Source organism: Canis lupus, chromosome 24 (genome assembly GCF_003254725.2).
Source record: "Canis lupus dingo isolate Sandy chromosome 24, ASM325472v2, whole genome shotgun sequence".
NCBI classification, from domain to species: domain Eukaryota; kingdom Metazoa; phylum Chordata; class Mammalia; order Carnivora; family Canidae; genus Canis; species Canis lupus.
Window position 1 is genome coordinate 23,670,864 of NC_064266.1, and position 26,890 is coordinate 23,697,753.

The 26,890-nt window shown below is 42.2% G+C and overlaps 2 protein-coding genes across 8 annotated transcripts in view; both read left to right on the top strand.

Annotated features, from left to right (window-relative positions):
- Positions 1-3,721, top strand: part of ITCH (itchy E3 ubiquitin protein ligase) — a 152,475-nt gene extending 148,754 nt beyond the window's left edge. For 5 of the 6 annotated variants that reach the window (XM_049100537.1, XM_025469778.3, XM_035705946.2 and 2 more), the window contains one exon: positions 263-3,721. In XM_049100537.1, coding sequence (XP_048956494.1) covers positions 263-362 — 100 coding nt within the window. In that variant the 3' untranslated portion in view covers positions 363-3,721. Of the gene's footprint in view, positions 1-242 lie in introns of all 6 variants that reach the window. The other variant, XM_025469781.3, reaches the window with a different exon arrangement.
- Positions 3,722-6,685: 2,964 nt separating this feature from the next.
- DYNLRB1 (dynein light chain roadblock-type 1) lies at positions 6,686-26,412 on the top strand. Of its 2 annotated transcripts, none has more exons than XM_025469784.2 (4): positions 6,686-6,820; positions 15,075-15,150; positions 21,567-21,734; positions 26,048-26,412. In XM_025469784.2, exons 1-4 carry the CDS (start codon positions 6,818-6,820, stop codon positions 26,089-26,091), a joined length of 291 nt encoding a protein of 96 aa, XP_025325569.1. In that variant the 5' UTR covers positions 6,686-6,817; the 3' UTR covers positions 26,092-26,412. The 2 variants fall into 2 exon arrangements, with proteins under 2 accessions (XP_025325569.1, XP_048956499.1); XM_049100542.1 differs by lacking the exon at positions 6,686-6,820 and adding an exon at positions 14,284-14,307.
- The last annotated feature ends 478 nt before the right edge of the window (positions 26,413-26,890 follow it).

Sequence of the window (26,890 nt, forward strand, 5' to 3'; positions counted from 1 at the left end):
AACTCTTGGCCCTGTGTTGTATATACACCTGTTGGTTCTTCACTCTACCCTGGAAAGTAAATACTGTTATTCCCATGTTACCAAAGAAGAAAGCAAAATTGAGAATTGAGAAAGGTAAAAACACTTGTTCAAAGGCCCAGTGACAGAGCTGGGATTTGAATTCAATTTTGCCTGACTTTAAAACCAGTGTTGTTATATACTACACTGCTCATATGATTCTTTATATATTTCCTTTTCTCAAGCTAACAATTCTTACTTTTAGTTTTAATCGCCTGGACCTGCCACCCTACAAGAGCTATGAGCAGCTGAAGGAAAAGCTTTTATTTGCCATTGAAGAAACAGAAGGATTTGGACAAGAGTAACTTCCAAGAACTTGTGCCACCAAAGGACAAGAATTTATTTGCAATGTTTGTCCTTTTCCTTCTCTGCTTGTTGCACATCCTGTTGTAAAATTGGGCTGTGACTGTTTAGAGAGTTATTTGAGTGTAAGTAAATTAATGTTATCATTGAGATTTATCTCCCCAGTGATTCTGGATTTCTACTCAGTGTTTCCAGAAATCAGATCTGCAAATGATTAGTCAAACCTTACTTAACATGAGATTTAACACAGCAATGAAATCTGCCTTGTCTTATTCTACTAGATTGTTACCTTAACAACAATTTTGTATGTGTGTCAAAAATCTCACTTGGGAATAGATTTTTTTCTTTTAGAGATTTCTGCAGATATGCAGGGAAGTCCCTTGGAAAACGAAATCTGTAAGATCTTAAGCCTCTTGATAAGAGGTATTTGTTAAAAGTGCAAACTTAGTCCAGCTTTTGGAGATGTGAGCAGACTTCTGGTTTGTGCTCTCCCTCTCATATCAGCCTGGCCTGACTATTGATTTTCCTTTCTGGAGCATGAATCCATGCATCATTTTCCTTGGAAAGTGATGCAAGACTCTTAAATCTCTCTACAAAGTAGTTTTGTTAACTTTGAATTCAGGGAGAAGTTGGTCCCAGCCTGCAAATGACTGTTAACTCTCTTCATTTGGAAGTTTGATTGTTTTAATTACTTTGCAAATACTAAGCTTAAATAATATTAACCCTGTGCTTCCTTCACAGTGGTTTTATAAAAGTTAATCTAGAATTGGAATTAATTTAGCTAAATTCATCAAAGGCCATCATTGACCATTTTTGTATGTTCCTATATATAAATTGCATCTATAATTTTATCATAATCCAGAAACTTCAGTTATATTTTATTATTGCTAAGAGTTCAAGTTCTAACTAGAGTACTTCCCAGTCCAAAGAGAGAAGTCAGTGAAACATCCTCTAAGTTACATTTTCATTAGGGAGGGAGAGCTGTGGTACTGGCTAAAAAGAAGGGAGTAATACATTTACTAGAAATACATGCCTAGTAACCACAAAAATGTATTCTCTGTATGAATTAAAAGTCTTCAAACTTATTTCTCTGACACCTTAGAGTAGTCTTTTCCATTCTTTACATTGTCCTGAATTGGATATTCTCTTCACTCTAAAAATTTTAACAAGTTTTTCCCATGACTATTTAATTTCATACTGTTCCATTAGTATCTGATTAGTGCACTTTTGAACATCTCTATAGTTAATTCTTTTAACTTGGCCTAGCTTAGATTCTGTCTGGGTGGCTGCTGTCAAAGGTTTGACTTTATGGACAGTGGGATGAAGCCTCAGCCAGCTGAGTGCCTATCACAGCTGAAGCCTGAGGAAAGCCTCATAACTCATGAAAAAGGACTTTGGCAGGTTTCTGTAGCATAACCTTAACAAGTAGCACTGAGCCAAAAATAAGAGAGTAGCAAACCCCTGTCCCACAGAGAAAGAAAATGGTTTTCCTTTGTCCCTAAGTATTCTTACATACTGGAACAACAACAAAAACATTTTAAAACTTGTGTATCTGTGCTCTAAAACACTGCCATCATAAAGCAGATTTAAAGTGATTGAAAGGGTTGCCTCATTTAGAAATTGCCAGTGTAAAGGGAGGAGATTAGGTTCTCCCCAACCCTATCTTTAGTTTTTTATTCCATATACTCCAGGAAATGTGTGGTCTCCAAAAGCCCTAGTTGTTTCCAAAGTAGGGACTCTGCCTTTTTGTTGGTAGGGGGAAAATGCTATTGCTTTGTCTTACAGAGCGAATGTCTGCCAACTATCCATTCATTATATAAATCTGAACTTTGGTAATATATGGCTGTGGAGATTAAGCCTTCTCTAAAGACTTACTATTGAGGTGAATTCTCATTACAAAATGTAGTTATCTACAATATTTACTAGAGATCTATGAGATGAAATTAAATAATGTAAGAAAGTAGACTTTTTTTGTTCTACATAATGCTTGATGATTCATTTAGGGACCTAGAAATATTGTGTGAAAATGTATAAATATCACCCAAAAGGCTTTCTGCCCTATATTTTTAAAATACAGAATAGTTATATTTGATGTAGCCCTGGCCCTAGTTCTATAGGGTTTGGCTATTTAATATTTTTATGGAAGAAACGTTTAGTTCTGGAAAAGGTAAATGCTTGTATATATTTTTGCAGCCTGGGATCTCCCTATTCCATTTCTTCCTTTAATTTAAGTGGCCACATGTATATGTCTTCCCTGCTGTGTTAGGAAAATGGGGGCTGGATATCCCAAGAATCAGAGGTTATATAAAAATACTACAAATAGACAGCAGACATAAATATCTACCAAATGCTATTTTAAAATTTGGTCCAAACTGAACATTTGGAAATAGATTTATTGTAAGTGTTCAATTAGAGCGATTTCTTAAATCTGAACTAAATTGCTTTTAGAGTCCTTTTTCTTTGTAAGCATTGTAAATGCTAATAAATCCTGTTAATTTTTTTTTTTTTTACTGCATGTTATGTTGAAATAAAAACAAAGTAAAATGAGCAATTGCCTTATTCTTCTGCTCTTTTGGGAGACTGGGGAAGGCAGCATTCACAGCCTGGGTCAGGAGGGAAGGACCTCACTCGTTTCATCAGATAGAGTGGTTTAAAACTGATCAAAATAAATAAATAAATAAAAATAAAACTGATCCAGCAGCTCATAATAATAAATTTCTGCTCTGTCTTTTGATCTTATATCAGAGTGCAGAAGAATGTTATTTCATAAGACTTACAATAACTCTATTTAAAATTCAGGTGTTAATGTTTCATCAAGAGATTGACATACTAATGTCAATGCATCAGAAATTTAAGTGAAAAAATGGCTCACTTGCCCACAAAGATCTCATCCTAAATGAACTATTTTAGTCAAGCCCACTCTGCCACTTTTTATATATCTTGTTAATAATCTAAAACGGTATCAGGGATAACTCATGGACTTTAGACTTCTCTATTTCTATATCCTTCCTTGTTTTGGATGTAACTCCATCTGAACTCCCTTAGGGTAATTACTTCTACTTAATATTGTTGGTATCTCCAGCCCCCCCTTATTTTTTGTTTTTCTTTTAAAGTTATTTACGAAACTATTTGTATATATGCTATGCTTTCATTTACTAAAAACGGAATGGCAGCACTGGATTGTATATTACTGTATTGGAGTTCCTTTGTTTTCTTGAACTGTAATTTCAAATACTCAGGTAACTCTACAATTATCACAGGGAGTCAAGTGCTCTTATAAAGGTCCTTCACGGGACTGCCTCACTTGCATTTCCTTAAAAGATGTAAGATGTGTTTATAATTAAACTTTTTTGGTCCTTTATTTGCACACTGTTCTGTTAGTTTTGAATAAGGAGGTTTTCCCTACCTGCAGTGAAACCTTCTTTCTGTATGATTAAGTCTCATAGATTTCTGCCTCTCTGCTTTTCTAAGTGGGCAGGTTATAACCTGTCTATACTGTGGAGTAGGTAAAAAAACAAAAACAAACTAGAAAGACCCACTGAGATGAGACTGGATTTATCACCTATATTGAAGAGAACCAAAATGAAGACATCTGCTTTTCTAAGACAACTAAAGGTGCTCTAAAACAGGACTCCAGCACAGGTGCTGAATAGAGAACCACCAGCTTACTACCAAGACTGACCTCAAAAAGCCATCCTGCTCACTAGCTTCAGTAGACCTTTTTCTTACTAGGAAACCAGGTGATCATGCTCTCATATTTAAAATAGAACGAACCAGTGGTAAAAGGCTAAGGGGATTGGGATTTTTTTTTTTAATGCTGAATTAACAGTGACTAGAGGACATAAACTGCAGATCCCTCCCAGATCCTGAGAAGTAGACCCTGTCCTATTTAATGCTTTATATGAGCAGCTAGAAAGATCTAGTTTCAGTGTGGCTAAAAAAAGGGGTGGGGGTGGGGGGAGACCAGTCAAGACCAGTCAGTCCCTCCCAGCATGAGAGAATCTTCCATGGGAAATAGTACTTATCATCTGGCTTTCTGGCCCCAAACTGTAATAAAAACCTCAAACAAGACTCAGCTGTGGCTGACTGCTGTTCGCTGGACTTTTTTTTTTTTTTAAGATTTTATTTATTTATTCATAGAGACAGACACAGGCAGAGGGAGAAGCAGGCTCCATGCAGAGAGCCCGATATGGGACTCGATCCAGGATCTCCAGGATCACGCCCTGGGCTGCAGGCGGCGCCAATCCGCTGCACCACCGGGGCTGCCCCTGTTCGCTGGACTTTAAATGTTTCCTATTATGTAACTGTAGAACAGAAATTGCTGTCAGCTCCAGCCCATTTCAGTTACCAATTCCTATGTGTGTGTAGGGCTCCTTTATGGTTAGGACATTTTTGGAGAGGATTCCAGGGAATCTTGATGGTTGGCAAGGAGAGGAGGGTCTTCAGTGGAGACCTCAGAAGGACAATGTTCGTCCATTGTTTAGATTCCCATTAAGCAAAGCTGCTGTGGGCAAGAGGGTTTTGTCAAAGCACCCCACAGGGCAGGACCTTGAGAATTTGCAGTTATACGTACCAATCACTGAAAACATTCACACTTCTTCCTCATTTCTAATTCAGACCTGCTCGTCTGTCTTCCCTATCCTAGAAACCAGCACTACACCTATATTCACTTAGTCCCCAGGCCAACTGTCATCATTTATTACCATTTCCCAAACATTGTTAGATATGCCACATGTAACTGTTTAGTCTTCCTGGCCACTCTCTAGGATGATTATTTCTATTTTTATTTTATTTTTAAGATTTATTTATTCATGAGAGACAGAGAGAGAGAGAGGTAGGCAGAGGGAAAAGCAGGCTCCCCGCAGAAGCCTGATGTGGGATTTGATCCCGGGATCATGACCTGAGCTGAAGGCAGCCGCCCAACCACTAAGCCACCCAGGCATCCCTTATTTCTATTTTATAGATAATAAAATGAAGACTCCGAGTGATTAATTTGAGGCTATTCAGTAGCAAGACTGCAAACTGGAATTCTGGACTGTGACTCCAAAGCCTGCCTGTATAAACGTTCATATTCCATTACTAGTAATACTAACCTTGATCCTTTGATTAAGATGATGTCGGCCCAGTTTTCTCACTGTAAAGTGACTGTCCGATCCTCTTAAAATCCAGACACTCCTGAAAGGAGCGCCAAATCCTTTCCCAATTGAGAAAATTTTTCTTTACAGTGGAAAGAAAAATTGGAGTTAGAATATCTGTGTTGAATCGAGCACCCTCCCCAGGAATGTAGCCTTGAACCAACCAGTCAACATGGAATTTCCTGGTCAATACTAGTAAATTTACTGACAGACCTGTTTCTTTACCCTTATAAGGGTTTAAATAATCCGTTCCTTGGGGCAGCCTGGGTGGCTCAGTGGTTTAGCGCCACCTTCAGCCCAGGTCGTGATCCTGGGGACCCGGGACCGAGTCCCACGTCGGGCTTCCTGCATGGAGCCTGTTTCTCCCTCTGCCAGTGTCTCTGCCTCTCTCTCTCTCTCTCTCTGTCTCTCTCTCTCACTCTCTGTGTCCCTCATGAATAAATAAATAAAACCTTTAAAAAAATCCGTTCCTTGTTGATAAATTGCTTTCTTTTTCTTATGCCCTCTGTGATTAAAAGTCTTTGTATAGCTCAGCAGAGCTTCCCTCTCTTAGAAAGGATGCTGCCCGATTCATGACTTGTGTAATAAAGCCAATTAAATCTTCAAATTTATTCCATCGAATTTTGTTTTCTAACAAAGGCTAAAGAACAGAAAATAGGACAACGTAGGACTTTGCGAAGAAAGCTCCACTCTTTTAAAGGTGAGAAAATGAGGGAGCACAGAGATGTAAAGTGGTTTCTCCAGGGTAACCCAGGGGTGGAGCTGAACTCGGAGTCCCAAACCTGAGTACTCCCAGGCTAGCCCTAACCACTCCGAGAACCTGCCTGGAATATTCCCAAGGGGGATCGCTCTGGAGATCCCAGAGACGCACTCCAGTCCCCGTCCCCAACTTTACCGCGCCTTTGGCGCATTTTGACACGGCTCCTTACTTTGCCTTCATCAGGGCGCAAAGGGGGTCTCAGCAAAACCTCCCTCCTTGCCTTCATACTCGCTCACCGCCGTCCACCCAGAGCTCCCAGAGCCAGCTCAGACCTCGGCTGAGAGTCGAAATCCTCTTCTGACACCGCTAACCAGCATCTTTCCGCCAGGAGTTGGGAATTTTCCATACCTGAAGCGCTCTTCCGCTTTTCACTTTCGTACAGCGCCAGGCAAATTCCCTACGAGCCCTAGGGAAGCTAAGCCCCGCCTGCCTGCCCGGTCCCATTACTGGCTCCTGATAGGCTACCAGAGCTGTCCGTTTAGACAGGTGCTGTGCGCAGGCGCGGAAAGGTCCCAGGCCTGGACTGAGCGCCGGCGTCGCGGAGCTACGGGATCGGTTGGAAATGGTGAGTGTCTGCCTGGAGCTTTATGCTGCGGCCGGAAGGTGGCCGAGTACCACCTGCGCCTGGTCTTCCATCCTCCGGGGGCGTCTCAAGAGTGACAGGCCAGGAATCTGGGGGGCTGGGCGGGGCAGGGCCCAAGCTAACTGGAGGGTGGAACTCGGGCAGCGCGGGCCTGCAGACCCGGACTGAGGGACCGAGGGGACCGAGGCGGGGCCACCGTATCCCACTGACCCCAGACCGGAAGCCAGAGCTCGGGCCTCGGCGAGAGTCTGACCAAGATGGGGAAGCTGGCCCATAGGCCCCTGCATCCCAGCGTCCCGAGCCTTGTTGCGTGATAACAATAATGATAAGGTTTCTGGAAGCTTAATTTGTATCCGGCACTGCTTTTTGTATCTTGGCCCTCCTCATAGGAGCGCTGTGAGGTAGATACGACCATTATCCCCATTTGATATACTTGGAATCGAAAACCGAGTGGAACTAAATCCTTTGCCTCAGGAAATGGCGGAGGGTGATTTGCACCCTAGAAGCTTTACTGACGCCTTTCTGTCCCTGTGGTTCTTTCGAGCGTCTGGAACTTGGTGCATGAATCAGAAACCGGCGGGGTCCGCCCTTGACCATGCCAAAGCCCTGCTGGCAGGAACTGTTGGCTCTTTATGCCCTTCTCAGTTTGTTTCCTCGTGGTTTTCATCCTCCCGACTTGCAAAAAGCTTGAAGAGACTCCTGAAATGTGAAATCAAAGCTCTTACTTAAAAACGTAACGCCCACAAGAAAAATAGAAAAGGAAAAAGGAACAGTGCCATGACCTAGAGGCAAGCACTTCTAATTAGACAAATTCTAGCCTGTCTCCGTTTTTGCTTAAAATAGTTTAGCCCCTACTGAATGTACAGTTGTGGACTCTGCTTTTTTTCATTTATTACTACACTACAAAGAATGTGTTCACATCACTAAAAACATGTAATAATGCTTCAAACGTATGTGACTTCATCTTTCACATCACTTTTTAAACTGTAAAAAAAAAAATCAATTTTTAGCAGATAATACCTGCACACAGCCAAAAAAAAAAAAAAAAAACCTAATAATCTGAAAGGATCTAACTGAAAAATAAGTCTCCCACCCAGCCCTGATCCCCAGCCTCAGTCTCCAGAGTTGAAAGTTAGTTTCTTACACATTTACATGCAAATACAGGCATGTATATGCTCCCTCTTTTTCAGACATAAATGGTAACTTACTGCAACCTGTACCCGGATACTGTGTGTTTATACTCATAAAAGCAAAGCATATTTAGATGTCCATTTTAACTTCTTCAAGCAGTATCAAAGTATATAATGTAGAAAGTGCATGTAGTCCCCAAGTCACTCCCCTCTGGTAACCGACTGTTGGCACTTGGGTATGTTTCCCCCTAGATTTGATTAGTACATAAGCAGATTTACATCTAAGCTATTTATTACATGAAACTGGAACATATATGTTTTTACATACTAAGTGTATTTTAGGCTATATATAGAGAGATTGATCTCTTGAAGCTTACTCTGTTCACTTAAAAATACCAAACGTTTTACCATGGTAGTATATACAAATCTTCACTCTTTTTAAGGGCTATTTAATATTCCATTGTGGTAAATACAGTTAGGTGATTTGCAGTTTTTCACTCTAGGCAATGCTGCAGTAACTGTTGCCTTTTTTTTAAAGATTTATTTATTTGAGAGAAAGAGAATATAAGTGGGGGGAGGGACAGAGAATTCTCAAGCTGACTCCCAACAGCCCAGAGCTGGACCATGGGTTGGATTCCAGAACCGTGAGATCACGACCTTAGCCGAAATCAAGAGTTGGTTGCTTGACTGAGTGAGCCACCCAGGCACCCCTGCAGTAACTGTTGTCTTTCTGTGTATGTGTGTGCTCATGCTAGCGTTTATGTAGGATATAGGACAGATTCCTAGAAGTCTTACTTCTGTCTGGCATGCATTATTTTTTAATTTGGTAGAAACTGCCAAATTGTCCTTCAGAATAGTGATATAAAAATCATCCATAATTTTATCTGCTTTTTCTTCACCACATAACTATTTTCATCTTTGTGTGTTCTCCTTCCTCTTGGTTCATATGTGCCTATTTTTCAAGATGTACATTGTAGTTCCTTTTTGTTGGTCTTAATGTCCAAAGACATTTAACCTTGTTGCTATGTCATCTTTGTGATCAATTAGTTTAGGACTACATAATAATGAAATAGTTATACCATAATTTGAGAAACCATTCCCCCTGGTGTACATTTGGGTTGCACCCAAATCTCTGGCTTTTAGTTCTTCATTAGTAGAGATAATGTTAGGGGCGCCTGGGTGGCTCAGCAGTTGAGAATCTGCCTTCGGTTCAGGGCATGATCCCCCAGTTCCAGGATTGAGTCCCACACCGGGCTCTCTGCGGGGAGCCTGCTTCTCCCTCTGCCTATGTCACTGTCTCTGTGTGGGTGTATCTCATGAATAAATAAATTTTTTTAATGTAAAAAAAAAGTAGAGATAATGCTGTGATGAGTGCTTCCGTATGTGTACAGTTTATTTTTCTTTTTTAAAAAATTTACTAGATTATCCCATTAGGAGAAATTCTCAGGAAAAGAACTTCTGAGGACAAGGGACCAACACATAGGATCTTGCAGTAACATTGTCCTATAGCTTTCCCAAAAGGTTGAATTGCCGTTGTATCAGTTTTGCCATAACTGCCAGATTTAAAAAGATACCTCATTATTACTATAATTTTTCATTTTTTAGGAATGAAATTAAATGTCTCCTGTTTTTTCAGGAAATGGTGAACATGTTTCTATTTGTAATTTCTCTTAAGTGTATTTTCTATTTTACCAACTTTTAGACTTTATTTTTCTTGATCATTTTGTGTGATGTTTTGGAATTACTCTTTTCTTACATTAGATGCAGATGTTTTTCTATCCTTTTGATTCATTTTTGTTTTATACAAATTAAAATGTTTATGCTTAGCAGTCAGGTGGGTCGCAGTTTCTTTGTGAATCATTTGCTTCTGATGGTTACTCCTTTTATGCTGAACCAGTCAATAATCCTGGAGTTTTACTGCTACTTGTTTTTATGTCTGTCAACAACACACATCTGGGAACTAAAGAACTCAGAAGGCTTGTTTCTTGCCTGATGCAGACACTCATGTTAGTAATACTTATGACCCAAAATGCAGAGGATACTAGCTGGGTTCTCTAGTAGCAGGACAGGAAGTTAGAGGTGTGAGCCAACCCTGGGGATTGCATATCCACTCAGATATTTCTGGTACCAGTTGGCTAGCTCTGCAGGAACAACCAACTTTGATCTAGAGCTGACATGACTTGGATGCCTGCCTAGGACTGTCCTTTCCTATCTGTAAATGTCCCTGTTGCTGCCTGTGACTTTTTGACAATATTAGTTTTTCTTCTTAGCTCTTTTAGGGCTGAACTTGAGGTTTGTTTTAAGCAGTTAGTCCTGAATCCAACAGGTAGCTGTTGCCTTGCTGTCTCTGGAGATCCCTCTAGACCTCATCATCCCAATTCAGCCAGGCCTAGCCCCATCCTACTGGTAGAGGTCAGATTGGAAAAGACTATTCTCTTGTCTTACAGAAAAATATTTTTTAAACCATGTATTTGTTAGACAAAAGTCTTATATTTTCTAACATAGAAAAGTTTTTGAAAATCAATAGATATGTAGAAAAAGCAAAAGACTCAATAATGAGAGAGATAAACATGTTCACTGATAATTCTTAAAAATTACAGAAAAGTTGACTTTCTGTTATATGATTTTTGCCGATCAAATTAGCAAAGAATCAAAAAACATTGGCAATACTAGCCCTCTCTCTTCCTTGAACATGCCCAGCTTGTTCCCACTTCACTGCCTTTGCTTTCAGTGCTTGCCTAGAGTGCTTTTCTTTCTCATCTTTCAGTTTTCTTAAAGATTGCATCCTCAGGTGTTCCAGACCACACTAGCCAAAGTATATTCCCCCTGCTCCCCCAACCCTGTCCCTGTATCCTACAGGAATTTTGGTTTCTTGTCTTTTGAATGTCTCTTCACCAGAATGTAAGTTCCCTGCAGGCAGGGACCTCATCATTTGTGGTCATTGGTATATTCAGCTTTTTTCTTGACCTGCTGTGTGTCTTTGGGCTTCCAAATCTTCTTTCTGGATCTCCGTTTCCTCATTGTAAAATGGAGATCCTACTAACTATGGAAGGTTCAGATGAGAGAGGTGTCTGAAAACATTCATCCCAACATCTGACCTTTAGCAGGTACGGAACAGGTTAATATATAGTTAATTGTATGTCCTCAGTTTTCTTGGTGTGTGTTTACTTTTTTTTTTTTTTTTAAGATTTTATTTATTTATTTGAGAGTGAGAGAGAAAGCATGAGCACGGGGAGGGGCAGAGAGGGATAGGGAGAAACAGGCTCCTCCTGAGCAGGGAGTCCCATGCAGGACTCAATCCCAGAACTCTAGAATCATGACCTGAGCCAAAGGCTTAACCCACTGAGCCACCTAGGCGCCTGGTGTGTGTTTACTTTTTAAGCAGCCAGATCTTGGTGGTGGATTCTCATTAAACTTAGGATCACCTAGACCCTAGCTCTTGTTTACCCTGGGTACTATTAGGCCATGTCCCCCCTCCTATACTTGAAAAGGTTGGTTTTTGTGAAACATAGTTGTAGAAATGCTTCTTATTTGTTCCTTAAGTGTTTGTTGAGTCTATACTGTGCCAAGTAGTGGGACAATAAGAGGTCCCTATTCCTGGGGTGCTTTGGGTCTAGAGGAATAAAGAGTTACAGTCCCATTGTGGTAAGTGCTCTGAAGGCAGAAATGCCAGGGGTACCCAGAAGAGGGGAGAAGGTCTCCCACAGAAGGCCCATGAGCTGAATCCAAAGAGTTGAGAGTTAGTTACATCAAGCAGTAAGTGAAGGCAAGAAGATTGTTTCCTTCAGAGGAAGCAGCGTGTCAGCGCCCAGGCTCAGGCAGGCTATGTTTGCACCCCTTACAGTCTTTTCACACAGCAATCAGAGCTATTATTTTAAAACATCAGATCTTGTCACTCCTCACCTCAAAACCTGCTAGTGGGTCCCTATATGATCCCCATTAAAAACCAAAGTCATAGGGATTCCTGGGTGGTGCAGCGGTTTGGCCCCTGCCTTTGGCCCAGGGCGCGATCCTGGAGACCCGGGATCGAATCCCACGTTGGGCTCCCGGTGCATGGAGCCTGCTTCTCCCTCTGCCTGTGTCTCTGCCTCTCTCTCTCTCTCTCCGTGTGTGACTATCATAAATAATAAATAAAAAAATTAAAAAAAAAAAACCCAAAGTCATTGCTGTGGTCTAGCAAACCCGCTAAATCTAATCTGACCCTGGCTACCTTTCTCATCTGGCTCACTGCACTTCAACCACACTGGCTCCTTTGAGCCCTGAAACATGCTACTTCAGGGAGCTTATACTTGTCTCTTCATTCTGTCTGGAACACTTTTCTTAGAAATCCACATTAGCTCCCTCATTTTCTTCAGATTTCTACTTACCTATCACCTTAGTGAGAACTTCTCTGACCAACTTATTTAAAATTGCCATCAGCCCCTGCATTTCAGATCCCCCTTCCCTACTATATCTGACATTTATATTTTACTTGTGTTGTTATTGTTTTTGATGTCTTCCCCTCCCCCTATGTCAGCTTCATGAAGGTAGAGGTTTTTGTTAGATTTTCTTTGCTATAGCATCCCCAGGCCTAAAACAATGTCTGGCACGTAGAAGGTACCCTGCAGTGGTGCTGAAATAATAGCAGTTGTGAAGTATTCATCTTTTTCATTTCAGCCCCACTTTCCAACCTCCAGAGAATATTTCAGACTCTATTCTGACTCCTTTGATTTTTAGCTTTCTTACTTTCCCTAGGTTGATTGCACATTGAGCTGTCAGTGTTGAGCATTTTCAGAACCCTGTGGTCCCCATATTAGAGATCTCTTTCTTACATACATAGAGAAGGGTTAAAAAAATGTTTTGGGATTGTTGTTTTGTTTTAAGATTATTTATTTTAGAGAGAGGGCACAAGTGGGAGGAGAGGGAGAGGATCTCAAGCAGACTCTGCACTGAGTGCAGAGCCTGATGCGGGACTCAATCCCATGACCTTGAGACCTGACCCAAAACCAAGAGTCGGACACTTAACCAACTGACACCATCAAAAATGTTTTTAGGGGCGCCTGGATGGCTCAGTCAGTTAGGCATCTGCCTTTGGCTTGGGTCATGGTCTCAGGGTCCTGGGATTGAGCCCCACAGTGAGCTCCCTGCTCATCGGGGAGCCTGCTTCTCCCTTTCCCCCTCCCCCTGCTAGCTCTCTCTCTCTTTCACTTGCTCTCTCTCAAATAAATAAATAAAATCTTTAAAAAGTTTTTAAATGGAAACAATATAATAGAAAAGATTGCTTTGAGGGAAAAAAAGAAAATAAAACCTTATCTATAATTCCCTGCTCTTGATCTGGCTTTTATTTTTTTTCAGAGTCCTGCCTTGCCTGTTTTCATGTGATTACCGTCATCAAGCATTTTATTTTTGCATTTAGCTGATTTCACTTAATGTTATGTCATAAACCTTTTGTGGTGATATAAATATTCTGATCACCATGCCCATCACCATTGTATGAATGGACATTCTATAATTTATTTTTTTTCCTAATTATTAGGCATTTTTAGCTCTTTCAGGTTTTTGTTACTGCAAATGTCACAGTGGCTAACATCTTGCTGTATTCTTTTAAGTTATTTCCTTGTGATGAGTTTCAGGAAAGTTACCGGGTCAGATTGAATACTGTGTAATATTGACCACCATTTCACTTTACCCCTCCTCTCCAGAATAGCACTAAATAGGAGCTCAGTGAAAGTCTTGAGTAAATTATGACCTCATACATGCATGACCCACTATATTGTGTTCATGTCCACAGAGCTAGCCCAGTCCTTTTACTCAGGCTCCAGATTTATGAGGCATCAGGCTATTTGCCGTTTTGTAGAAGGAACTTGTTTGCTCTTCTCTGTGGCATTTGAGTATTCTTATATCATTGGGAAGTGGGTGGTAGTGACTGGATTGTCAGCTTTGTGCCTACTAGAAAAACAATAATTCATTGTGCTCTTTCCATCACTGTTTAGAAGCTCCTCCCCTCCAGGCCAACTCATTAGTGCTTGGGGGTAGGGAACCACTTTTTTTAGGCAAATGGTGTCTGTTTTCAACATAATCTGACTCAGCCTTTGAGTAGCTTCTCCTAGTTGGATTCTGGACTGGTTTGGAAGGGGCCTTCTAAGAGCTAGCACACTTTAAGGCCAGTTTCTATCCACAGAGTTAGGCCTAGTTCAGTTAAGCAGCTATTTATTGAATTCCTATTCTGCAGAGCATTGTAGAAACTCTAAGTAAACCAGTACCTAACGCATTCCTAAAGAAGTACAGTGAAGAGTTTGGGGACTCAGAAGTGGGCAGAGTTCTCCAGAGTTGCAAATCAGTAAGAGCATTATGGAAGAGGTAATATCTTTGATGACCTAAAAGAATTTGTTGGATTTCCTTGTTAGGGTAAAAAAGATGTGGAGGTAGGGAGGTATGAGCAAGGAGATGGAGAATTGAAGGAAGGGTAAAAGAGATGGGGATGATAATAATATAGAAGACCTGGCATGATAGATTGAGGACCCAAATGCCATGTACTAGTATCTGGAGAATCTGGATTAATGAGCCCCTTCCCCAGGCATATTTCCTGTGGCTATATGCCATATGTTACACTGACTTGGGTGCTACCTTACTGAGTCACTGAGTTTATTATCCTCATGGAGTCAGTTTTCTTCCTTTGGAGTATTTTCAGTTGTGCTGTTTGGGTCACAAATGACAACTTAGTCTCCTTCCTATTAGACATCACTGTTTGTTTTTTTTCATATCATCAGTGTCCGGTCCCCCAAGTGTACCAAATATGTGAGTTGAGTCATGGATATATATATACTCATAAGAATGGTATTTATATTCTGCTCCCAAATAGCTAAGCAGGGAAAGGTAATCGTGCCTAGTGCACAAAGGGCCAGGAGTAGCCCCACCCCATGCTGGGGTTTGTGAGCAAATGGTTTAAGTGCTAGGGATGGCCCAGGGACCACTCCAAACAGGCCTGGGGAGCCTTAAGGAGGTGCCAGGTGCCTGGGTGTTGTTTGGTTTTGAAAGACAGATGTGTGATTAATCTGTCAGGAGTATGAGGGAGTTAGTCCAGTCCTCCTGGCCTCTCCTAACCTGGATCTTGTTCTCTCTGGCAGGCAGAGGTGGAGGAGACACTGAAGCGACTTCAGAGCCAGAAGGGAGTACAGGGCATCATCGTGGTGAACACAGAAGGTACACCCTCCCTTTGACCATGACCTATACACAGGCAGGCCCTGAGAAAACAGCCCAAACATAGCATGACACTTATTGTTTACTAAGCCTCTTCATGTACAGGATGTAATTTTTACCCTTTTTAAAACACTTCCAGTGTCCTAGCACTATTATTATTGGAATTACAAAGTTTAAAAAGGAAAAATTCATTCAGTCCCATTGCCTGACAGATCATACTTTTTTACTATGCTGTGCTTTTTTTTAGTGCTTGCCCAGGTACATCTTCTTTTGGTCATAATTACTATAATTGTTATTCTTTTGCATATGTTTACTCATGAGGTTGTTTTGGGCTTTTTTAAAGATTTTATTTGTTTATTCATGAGAGAGAGAGAGAGAGAGAGGCAGAGACATAGAAGGAGAAGCAGGCTCCCTATGGGGAGCCTGATGCAGGACTTGATCCCCGGATCCCAGGATCACACCCTGAGCTGAAGGCAGACACTCAACTACTGAGCCACCCAAACATCCCCATAAGCAAATTTTTTAATTGCTAGTACAATGTTTATCAGCCATCCACCATTTATATGGTTTCTACCTTTTTTTTTTTTTTTTTTTTTAAGTAAACTCTACCCCTGGTGTGGGGCTCTTAACTCATGACTCTGAGATCAGGAGTTGCACGATCTACCCACTAAGCCAGCCAGGTGCCCCTATTTCTACTTTTTTCGCTAGATAATACTCTGGTCAACTTCTTTATGCCTATAACTTTTCCCTCCTTTTAGGGGATGGTGGGGTTAGGGTAGAGGGAAAGAGAATCCCAAGCAGGCTCCACAATCAGTATGGAGCCCGACTCAGGGCTTGATCTCACAACCATGAGATCATAACCACAGCTAAAATCAAGAGTTGGACACTTAATCAACTGAGCCACCCAGGTGCCTCTGCTTACTCTTCTATAGCATTATTTCAACAGCTAGAAGAGTACAGATACTAATTTTCCCAAACTGCAATAGACATGGTAAAGAAAAGGACTAAGATTTATCACGTACCTGTTCTGTGCCAGAACACAGGCCATCCTTTACAAACATTGTTTCATTTATTCCCATTCCATGAAGCAGCCTTGTTGTCTCCATTTTGCAGTAGGAAAAAACAGAGCCTAGAATTTTAATTGATTGCCTGGCATTACAGCCAAGATTTCATCCCAAGTCTGTCTGAATGCACTTGTGCTCTCCCTCCCACACTATACTGTGAAGGAACAGAGTAGCTGCTTGGTCTGTGGCCCCGGCCATGGGCAGAGTCACCCAGCTGGGCTCCCTCATTTTCTAGTGCAGTGCATTTAGTCAGCTCTGATTTGCTCAAGACTCTCCGAGAGCTCTGTATGTGTTGTTGTTCTAGGCCTTGTCTCTAGAATGGCAGAATTCTCAATAATGCCTGCTTAAATAGAGCAAAATGAAAGTCACTGGGGGTGAAAAAGTAGAAGTGGCACCCTTAGTTAAAATGTGGTTTTCCGGGCAGCCCAGGTGGCTCAGCAATTTAGCGCTGCCTTCGGCCCAGGACCTGATCCTGGAGACCCGGGATCGAGTCCCACGTCGGGCTCCTCTCTCTCTCTATCTCTCGTGAATAAATAAATAAAAATCTTTTTTAAAAAATGTGGTTTTCCAAGTTGTCTACAGAAACATATGCTGGCTAGTCGAGAACTAGGCAGTGAATGCTCCCCAGCTTTGTCAAACTCTCATTACACTATGTGGTCAAAACAGGCAGGAGGTTGGGGGCCCTCAGGACACTGTGGAGGCAGGAACAGGTCCCAGCTCAGGTTGCTATGGCTCAGCTGACCTCAGCTGCCATGAGTGGAATGGTTGATACAGGTAGTCTCTGTTGGGTGCTTCTTACTCTAAGATCTGAAAGACTATTTGTCTATCACCCAGAAAGACTGTTTTCTAGGACTGGGCATTTTGACCCCAATTGGGGAGGGAATAGGCCTCCATTAGCATTTGCAAACCACAGCCTTCATTTTTGCCTTGAAACTGCCCCCAAACTTGAGCTTTTTCATTGGGAAAATATAGCACCAATTGCTTACCTTTTGGATACTAGTGAGCACTTCTTTTTCATATACTTAATGTGGCAGTATTACCCAGTGGCTAGGAATATAGAATGCAGAACCAAACTGCCTAGGTTTGAATCCTGGCTCTACTTAATTTGTCAGCTGTGTGGTCTTAGGCTAGTCACTTAACCTCTCTGTTCCAGTTTCCTCATCTGCAAAATTTGGATAATTTTACTACTTTCCTTTAAGGGAAGCTTTTATTTATTTTTTTAGTTTTTGTTTTTTTAAGATTCTATTTATTTATTTGAAAGAGACAGAGATAGTGACAGAGAGCACAAGTTGGGAGGAGAGGGAGAAGTAGGCTCCCTGCTGAGCAGAGAGCCCTACATGGGGCTCAATCCCAGGACCCTGGGATCCTGACCTGACCCAAAGGCAGATGCTTAACTGACTGAGCCAGGTGCCCCTAAGGAAAGCTTTCAGAACAGTACCTAACATACAGTAAACTGCCATATATAAATGCTCAATTATTGCATGTATTTATTTATTTTTAATTTTTGTCCCATTTACAGAGTTTCCACTTCATTGTCTCATTTACATTTCACACCATGACCCTGCAAGGCCAGGGGTATTGCCCATTTTTCAGATGAGAAACCCAGAGCTGAGAGAAATGAGGTAACCTCCCAAGGTCACTGACCCAGCTGTGGATGGGTCAGAACTCACTGTTTTATAGGGACTTTAAGCTCTCTGGAAGCTTCCGTGAAGGATGATTAATTAGGGATTCCTATTATCCTCTCCAGGGCTTTCCTACCTCCATGATTCAACTCAGTTGCCTTTTCCTGCAGGATGCATTTCCTGACCACTTCAGCTACTCACACGGGGCAACATAAAAGACTCCCAATGCGTAAGCTTTGTGAAGGCAGAGATTTATCTCTGGTGTTCACTACTATATCCCCAGCACCTAGAACAGTGCTGACACATAGTAGGTGCTTAATAAATACAGTAGTCCCCCTTTATCCATGGGGGAATACATTCCAAAACTCCAGTGAATGCCTAAAACAAGGACAGTACCCAACCCTATGTATACTATGGTTTTTCCTATATGTACTTATAAAGTTAAATTTATAAATAAGGCACAACAAGAGATTAACAATAACTAATAATAAAACAATTATGACAGTGTACTATAGTAAAAGTTAGGGCAGCCCTGGTGGCCCAGCAGTTTAGTGCTGCCTTCGGCCCAGGGTCTGATCCTGGAGACCTGGGATCGAGTCCCACGTTGGGCTTCCTGCATGGAGCCTGCTTCTCCCTCTGCCTGTGTCTCTGCCCCTCTCTCCCTCTCTCCCTCTCTCTCTCTCTCTCTCTCTCTCTCTGTCATGAATAAATAAATAAATCTTAAAAAATAATAATAATAGGGGATCCCTGGGTGGCTCAGCGGTTTAGTGCCTGCCTTCGGCTCAGGGCATGATCCTGGAGTCCTGGGATTGAGTCCCATGTCGGGCTCCCTGCATGGAGCCTGCTTCTCCCTCTGCCTGTGTCTCTCATGAATACATAAATAAAATCTTAAGATTAAAAATAATAAGAATAATAAAAGTTATGTGAATGTGTTCTCTCTCAAAATACCTTATTATATGGTGTTCACCCTTCTTCATGTAATGACGTGAGATGATAAAATTGCCTACATGATGAAGTGAAGTCAGGTGAATGGCACAGGCGTTGTGAGACAGTGTTAGGCTACTATTGACCTGACCCAGAAGGATCATCTGCTTCCAGACCTGAGCTGATGTGGTGACTGAAACCACGGAAAGTGAAACCACAGATAAGGCGAGGACTACTTTGTTAAATATTGTTAACAATATTTATTTTTAACAATTTTTATTGTTGATTGACAAAGCTGGGTTTGCTGGGAGGACCTCGCTATACAACCTTGGTCTTGATAAATCTGAGCCCCAAGTTAGAAATTCTGCTCCCTCGTGACCAGCTACTTTTGCAGGCCACACGGTCCCATTTGTGAAGGCAGAAGTTTGGAGTAGGTGATCATTTGGCTATCTTTATGGTGTCCCTGGCTCTGACATCCTGTGAATCTGGACTTGATCTCTTGTCTTTATTTGAAATTCTCCCCAGTTTTAGTCCCTGTCCCAGCTCTTCACCACCTCTGTGGGGGTTTTTTTGTTTATAAAGTAAGGTAACAACTGGTTAGTTTCATGTTTCCTTTATACACCTCTCACTTAGTAGAAATGTGATGAAACTCATGACAGTATTTGACCTGCTCAGGGAGGCCTTGAGAGCACTCATTTACCATCTGCAATAAATGCTTAGTGGAGTCTCTTTAACGACAATGGTTAGTAGGGGATCCCTGGGTGGCTCAGCGGTTTAGTGCCTGCCCTTGGCCCAGGGCGCAATCCTGGAGTCCCGGGATCGAGTCCTGCGTCGGGCTCCCTGCATGGAGCCTGCTTGTGTGTCTGCCTCTCTCTCTCTCTCTCTCTCTCTCTCTCTGTGTGTCTAGAATACATACATACATACATACATACATACCAAACGTGAGCAAATCAGACCTGGTCCTGGCCCTGGGAGCTATAGTTCTAATGATCACTTCCATAATGGTGTGATATCAAACTCCAGAGGAAACTTCTCTGAAGGAAAATTGTGTGGAACAGTAGTATGGGGGCATTGACCACATCTAGGGGTGGGTAGATCCTCCAGAAAATGGACATATGAGGGATCAGTGGGAATCATGAGAAGATGGGGAAGGAAGGCAAGTTCCAGGCAGAGGGACCTGAGAGAAGGTGGCCTTGTGGTATATAAGAAAAGCCTAAGAGTTCTGATCATCCAGACTTTACAAGGCCTTGAGACTGGCCCCTCAAGTTATCTGGGGGATGGGATTTATTTTGTAATGACATTGATAACAAGCCAACATTACATTTGTACTCTCCTTACCAAACATTCTTAAATGATTTAGCCATATTTAATCCTCATAGCACAAGCATTATTTTACAGATGAAGAAATTGACTTAGAGAAATTAAATCACTTGTCTAAGACTACATACAGCCATGAAGGGGCAGAGCCAGGGTCTAAGTCCAGATCACCAGATTTCAGAGTTCCTACTCAGTCATTACCCCCAGCTGCTCATACTGCCATCCTTAGGAATGTTCTGCTACAGAGTGAGGCTTCCTGGGATCCTGGTGGGCACATTGTCCTAGTGACCTAGTCATCACTACAATCTGTCCTTATGACTTGACTTGGCTCAAAACAGCCTCTCTGACTCAGCTTCTCTTGCCATTGTGTCTTCTTCTGCACACTCTCATGTTCCTATGCCCTAAGAAGACAAGGTTGGGCCAGTTTCTTGACACCTGTGAGTAGGCCTCAGGGTAAATTGCCTTTGGCCAGTCGTTAAGCTGGTCACTTGTGGGCCAGACCAGCAGGGGCATGGGCCCCTAAATCTAGCCACTTCTGTGTGAGGAGCCACTTGTGCCACATTTGTCACAAGTGCCTACCAGTTTCCTCAGTGGAACCTTCTGCTGATATGTCATGGTGATTCATGGACACCTGATGAATCAGTTGTGTCCTGAGGTGGCTCAAGCTTAGCCCTATTTTTCACCTCCATGATGATAGCCATTGATGGCTATAGTAAGGGAGGTCTATTTAATACATCATTGCAAGGAAACAGTCCTCAAAACAGAAAAGGCTTGGCACACAGTGGTGTTCACTGCGTAGTAATTAAGTAAAAAATCCAGCATAGGTACCAACAATAGAGGAATGATTAACTCTATGGATTGACCACTTCTGGGCTCTTTGAAAGCAATAGTGGTACTGTTTACAATTTTATATGCAGACAGAGAAACAGGCTTTAATTTGAGGGGCACAATCATGTATATAGACAGTATGTTTAGAGCTGGGCCCTAAGCCTCCCTTGGTGGAAACTGGAACAATACACTAGTAATGGTAATGTCTTGTCAGAGACTGACTTTTTTTTTTCTTCTTCCTACTTTTCAGTATTTACAAATTTACAAGAGTTGTTCTCTTTGTTCAGGTTCTAAGTATCCTAAGTGATAGTCTCTCCTTTATTGCTAGCAGCCACTCATAGCAGCAGTATGCCACTATGGAAGGAGCCCAGCAGTAGAGCCAACAGGCCTGCATTTGAATCCTGGCCCCATGCTTATCTGCTGTGTGATGGCTCAAAGCTTCTGTGCCTCATTGGCGAGTGAAGATGGTGACACCACTCCAGAGTAATTCTAGGGACTGGTGCTACCATACTTAAAGTGCTCAGTACTGTGTGTATCAAGCCCTCAGTAAATAGTGGTATTGATTGTTAACTGCTAGTCCTGTACTCTTGAATTAAGGGTGTGGAGTGGAGAGCTGGGCAGAAAGGAGTTCCAACTTCCTACTCAGTCTCTGCTCTCCCCTCAGGCATTCCCATCAAGAGCACCATGGACAATCCCACTACCACACAGTATGCTAACCTCATGCACAACTTCATCTTGAAGGCCCGGAGCACCGTGCGTGAAATTGACCCCCAGAATGACCTCACCTTCCTTCGAATTCGCTCCAAGAAAAATGAAATTATGGTTGCACCAGGTAAGAGGTGTTCCACATTCCCACCTGGGAGCTGACTGTCACAGCATATTCTGGGTAGCTTATTGGGAGGCTTGACACATTGATGTCCCCACAGGTGCCATTAAAAATCCTAAGGCATTGAAAGTACACAGTTGACTGCCTCACTGCCTGGCCAGTCTCTGGCTGGCATCCCCAACAAACACTTTTTCAGTGTGATTCTAGGCCAGACCCTGTACTAAAGTCCAGGCCACAGAGGGGAATCATGGTCTCATGGAACATAGAGGAAGATGTGAGTAGATCTTACCAGAAGAGGGGACATTTGAGCTGAATCTAAAAGGCACAAGAAAGAGTTTAAGCAAGTTGGAGGGGTGGGAAAGCTATGTTTGAAGGAAAAAGCATTCAGTGATTTGAAACCAAAGCACAAGACAAAAATACTGTGTGGTCATTTTATCTTTGAAAAAATGTTACACTGCCCACTTCTAAAGTATAGTCCTGTCTTTCTAGGCCCAGTATGGCTATCCTTTCCTTCAGCTTTGGAACAGATTGCTGCTTTTGTTTCTCATGCAGTGCTTGGCCTGCATGTGAGAGCTGTGTAGTACAAACTATACCTGTCTTTAGGATCATTTGAAGGATGATGAAATGCTCCTGGGTGGAGCCCATAAGGACTGGGGCCATAGGAGGGAACATCAGGGCCACTTGTCCTGGCCTGCATCACCTTACTCACATTTACAGACTGGAGTGGTGGACAGATTGTCAGGACTATTTTTATATTATTACTTCTCTCCCTCCCTCTCTCTTTTTTGGCTGTGCCACATAGTTAAATGTGCCCGTGATGATGGAGGTAGGCTGCAGTGCAGCTTGTCTAGGCCATCAGAATATGTGTAGGAAGGAATGAGAGGTGAGACATTTGGTCTAATTTTGAAGAGGCATCAAATACCAAGCTTAACTATGTGATAGTTTTTAAGGCAAGAGGTAGTATGATTGTGATTGGGGCCTGGGTAATAAGGAGGTTGGGGATGCTAAATGTCCCTGACTTGGCAACACAGATGATGAGGAAGCTGACTACAGAATTCTAGGGTAATTTGATGAGTCAACCACCCCAGTAGCAGAACAGTATTGGTTATTTTTTTAGGCCTCCTCCAGCCTATTCTGGCTGTTTGGAAGGATACAAAGGAGAGAACCATTGACCTAGTCACAGGGATACTTCCTAGAGGGGTGGGGACACAGCAGGTTGATCACAGAGAAAAACATAAGATAAGCTCAGAAGCATTTATTCCAAAAACATGCAGTACGCTATTTATCAGTTTAATCACTATTTGATGCATTACTTACCAACCCATTATAATGCCTCTGGTTCTGTGAGGAAAATCAGATTGCAGCAGACAAAATCTGTTTTCATAGCTTTACCTCTTTTGAGTGTGACCTTAGGTCACAGAATACCTCTGAACCACTATTTCCACATCTGTAAATTGTCAGGTATGGTACTATACTGCTCTGATCTCCTGAGACACCCCATCTGATTGAGTGAGTTGGCTCTGAGTGGGGTAGAAAGATTTGGAAATATTTGAACTCACATCCCTCCTAAGACTTCATGCTGAATAGCTACACAAATCTCTACTTCCCTAAAAGTTAGGCCAGGAATGGTCTCTCTGTTGACCTTGCATATCAGAGCAGACTTTGTGCCCATAGGAGGGCACACATTGTGAAGCAAGGACAAATGATGTGGTTTTCAAATTAGATTCTCCAAGGATAGTTTCTCTTGACTTAAAGCTTCCAAGAATGTCTCCTCTGGAATGGCAGAGTCATCTGGAAGTTCCTAACCGTCCATTCTCAGCTCAACAGCAAAGGCATCTCCAGCCTGCCCTTGAGGACCCATAGGCATTCACAGTTAATGGGTGTGGTTGGTACTTGAGTCTAGGATTGGCAACTCCCAAGTTAGAGGTTCTCCTTAGGGTTCATAGGCCCAGAAGGGCCTCAGCTCTGTTAGTGAAAGTGAGGATGGAGTAGCTGGACTCTTCCTGAGTGACACACAAGGCCTGGAGGGAAGGCATGCACACTCTGTCACTTTTACTCACTCACTCACTCTGTCTCACACCTGCACTCTCACAGCGCCACACACATACATTCTGTTATACTGAGAGTTGTGTGACTTTTTGAGGTTGCCTTAAACACAGCAAGTGTTTCTTCTGAATACCCTTACTACTTCTCTGGCCACCCTGCTACCTTTCAGAGCTTCAAGAGACTTCAGCTTTTCTCTCTGGGAACTCACACATGCCATCCTGTTGCTGGCAACGCTCCATCTTGCCTTTTCATTTAGCCAACCAGCCTGCTCATCTGCATTTTTAAGTCTGTCTCCCCACTTAAATAGTTCCAAGAGAACAGATATTTGTAGGAACATAGTAAGCATTTAACAGATATTCAATGAGTAAATATATGAATGATTCCCTAAATCTCCCTCCATTGCTGACACCCCACTGTGGGAGTAAGAAGTGGGGTGAGCAGTGGGGATGGGAGTCAGGAATGTCTGTGGAACAAGGTATTTAGGATGAAAATCAATGATTTGACACCTTGATACACCCACTTTGATATGGGGGAAAAGAAATATATATTTATGTATATACGTAGGATTTTGATGCCAGAACTCTTGTGGGCAGGAGCTACTTATCAGAGCTTCTGAAGCATTAGGACGAGATTACCTTCGGACTTTCACAGAGCATAAGCCCCACAGGGACAGCCCCCAGCATAGAATAGGCCTAGTTGCTGCATGTTTGAGGTTGGTCCTTCGAGAACCGTAATTAGCACTCCACACCATGGGAACAACCTCGAAGGAAGGAACAACCTGACCAGGAAGGAAGTCCACCGTCTCTTTATTCCCATCTGATCTTTCTAGTTGATCAAACTGAGAAGCTGCTTCTTGGACCACAAATAGCAACAAGTAGTTTCAGACAGTTTGGCCCTCCATATGTGAACCAAATTTCACCCTCTCCTGGCCCAGAATAGCCCATGTGAAAAGACATTTTAAGACAGACTTGCTTTTCAGTTATTAACCTCACTAATATAAAGCCTGGGTAGTGCAGCATAGCAAGCTTTAACACTGTGCTTCCTACAAAGTACTTGGAATGATATTATTGAATTTAGAGCTTGGTATTTGGAAGAAAAGACACTAGTATTGCTATTTGTGTCTGTTTCTTTTGGTGGCTTGTCAGTTATCTCTATTTTTATTTGTAAGTGATTTTAACTTAGATTGCTTTAGCCATGGAACTGTTAGTCTTATGAAATCTGTTTCTTCCTATCTGCAACAGCCTGTTGTCATGGGAAGAAGCAAACTTAGGTTTGAATCCGCACACACAAAGCAGATAAGGCCAAGGTCCTGCCATTTCTCCCCTCTTCAGCAGAGGGCAGACCAGAGGCATTCAGAGCCTCTGGGTCAAACCCTGGTAGCTAGTGTTTTTGCCTTGATTTGGGCAAGTCATTTAACTCTGAGACTCAAAGTAGAAAACTAGTATCTGTCTCAAAAACAGATTTCCTGAGGTACCATGTGAGAAGTGGTTGTCCCAGGGCTAGGCATATGGAAGCTTTGATAAATGTTTGTGGTTTAAGTGGACAAAATTGAAATGCCTTGCTTCTCTAATTTCTAAAATAAAATGAAGAGCAACCTTAATCTCGTGGTTGTCCCAGAACCTGCAGCATCAGCATTACCTGGGAACTTGTTAAAAATGTAAATAATTTTAACTATACTAGAATTAAAATAAAAAACTTAATTAGGGGTGCCTGGGGACGCCTGGGTGGCTCAGTGGTTGAGTGTCTGCCTTTGGTTCAGGTTGGGATCCCGGGGTCCTGGGATCAAGTCCCACATTGGGCTTTCTGCATGGAGCCTGCTTCTCCTTCTGCATGTGTCTGCCTCTCTCTCCATGTCTCTCATGAATAAATAAATTAAATCCTTAAAAAAAAAAAAAAAAAGAATCAGACTCAGATATGCACACATGTTCTGGGGTTTTAAAAAATTAAAATATAATTAATTAATTAACTAATTAATTCTCTGAACCTCAGTTTTCCTACCCAGAAAATAGGGATGATATGCCTACCTTCCTGTTGGCACCATGTGGTACCATGAAGATTAGAAAAGAGGATCCCCTGCAGGGCATTGCTGCGGGTGGGAGGGGCTCGGCTTTCCCAGCAGCCACACTGCAGAAGCCCCCATGGGAAGCTCGCAGGTTCATCTTCTGTTTTCCCAACAGTTGGAAGCATTGATGCTTTTTATTGTTTCCCTCTCCTTTTATGGTTCGGTGATTTAATGATTTAGTGATTCATTTTTTCATTTTTCTCTTTTGCAGATAAAGACTATTTCCTGATTGTGATTCAGAATCCAACTGAATAAGCCACTCTCTTGGCTTCCTGCGTCATTCCTTAATGTAATAGCCCCTAAGAGTGATAATATTAATTATGTCAACCAACTAGCAGGTGGAAATCACCTTAGAGCCTACTTAGACTGATCCAGTGCCCAAAGTCATCAAAGTCATCCCTCTGCTGGCCAGTCACCCTTGAATTCTTGGGAGGACCTTCTTTCCTCGCCTCCAGATTTTGGAGCAAGAGCTTTGAACAGCCCACACACCCTGCTTCCTTCCATCTGACCTTCAGTTCACTTTGTTACCCTTGGAAAAGTCTGTTTTTCTTTAACTAAAAATAACTAAAATGCTTACTCTGCTGTGTGTCTTTAAACACTAGGTTGAAAAGGCCTCTCTGCCTCCTTCTTTTCTTGTGTAATCACATGGTCTAAAGGCTGAGCCCCAGTGCTGCCTCCAGCCACCATGGCATATGGTATTTATGGTTCAGGGAGGCCTGCTGCCTATTGCACCTGTGGCCACACTTGCTGAGTTGAGTCCAGTTTATAATTGGTATCCTGGTTTCTGGGCCCTCATCCCTCGCCACCCCTCTTATCGTTTTCCACTCCCATCAATGTTTTGAAAGATTTTTTTCTGCTACACTGCTGGGGATTCGAAAGGAGTGATAGTTGTTGAGTACCTAGAATACACTAGGTGTGTTATATACCTTGGCTTATAGCATCCTCACAGTACCCTGCAGGCAGGGTTAAAGCCATATTAAAGATGAGATTGAAGTCTAGAGAATGACTTGCCCGAGGCTTCACAACTGTGACACAGTTTCTGACTCCAAAAGCT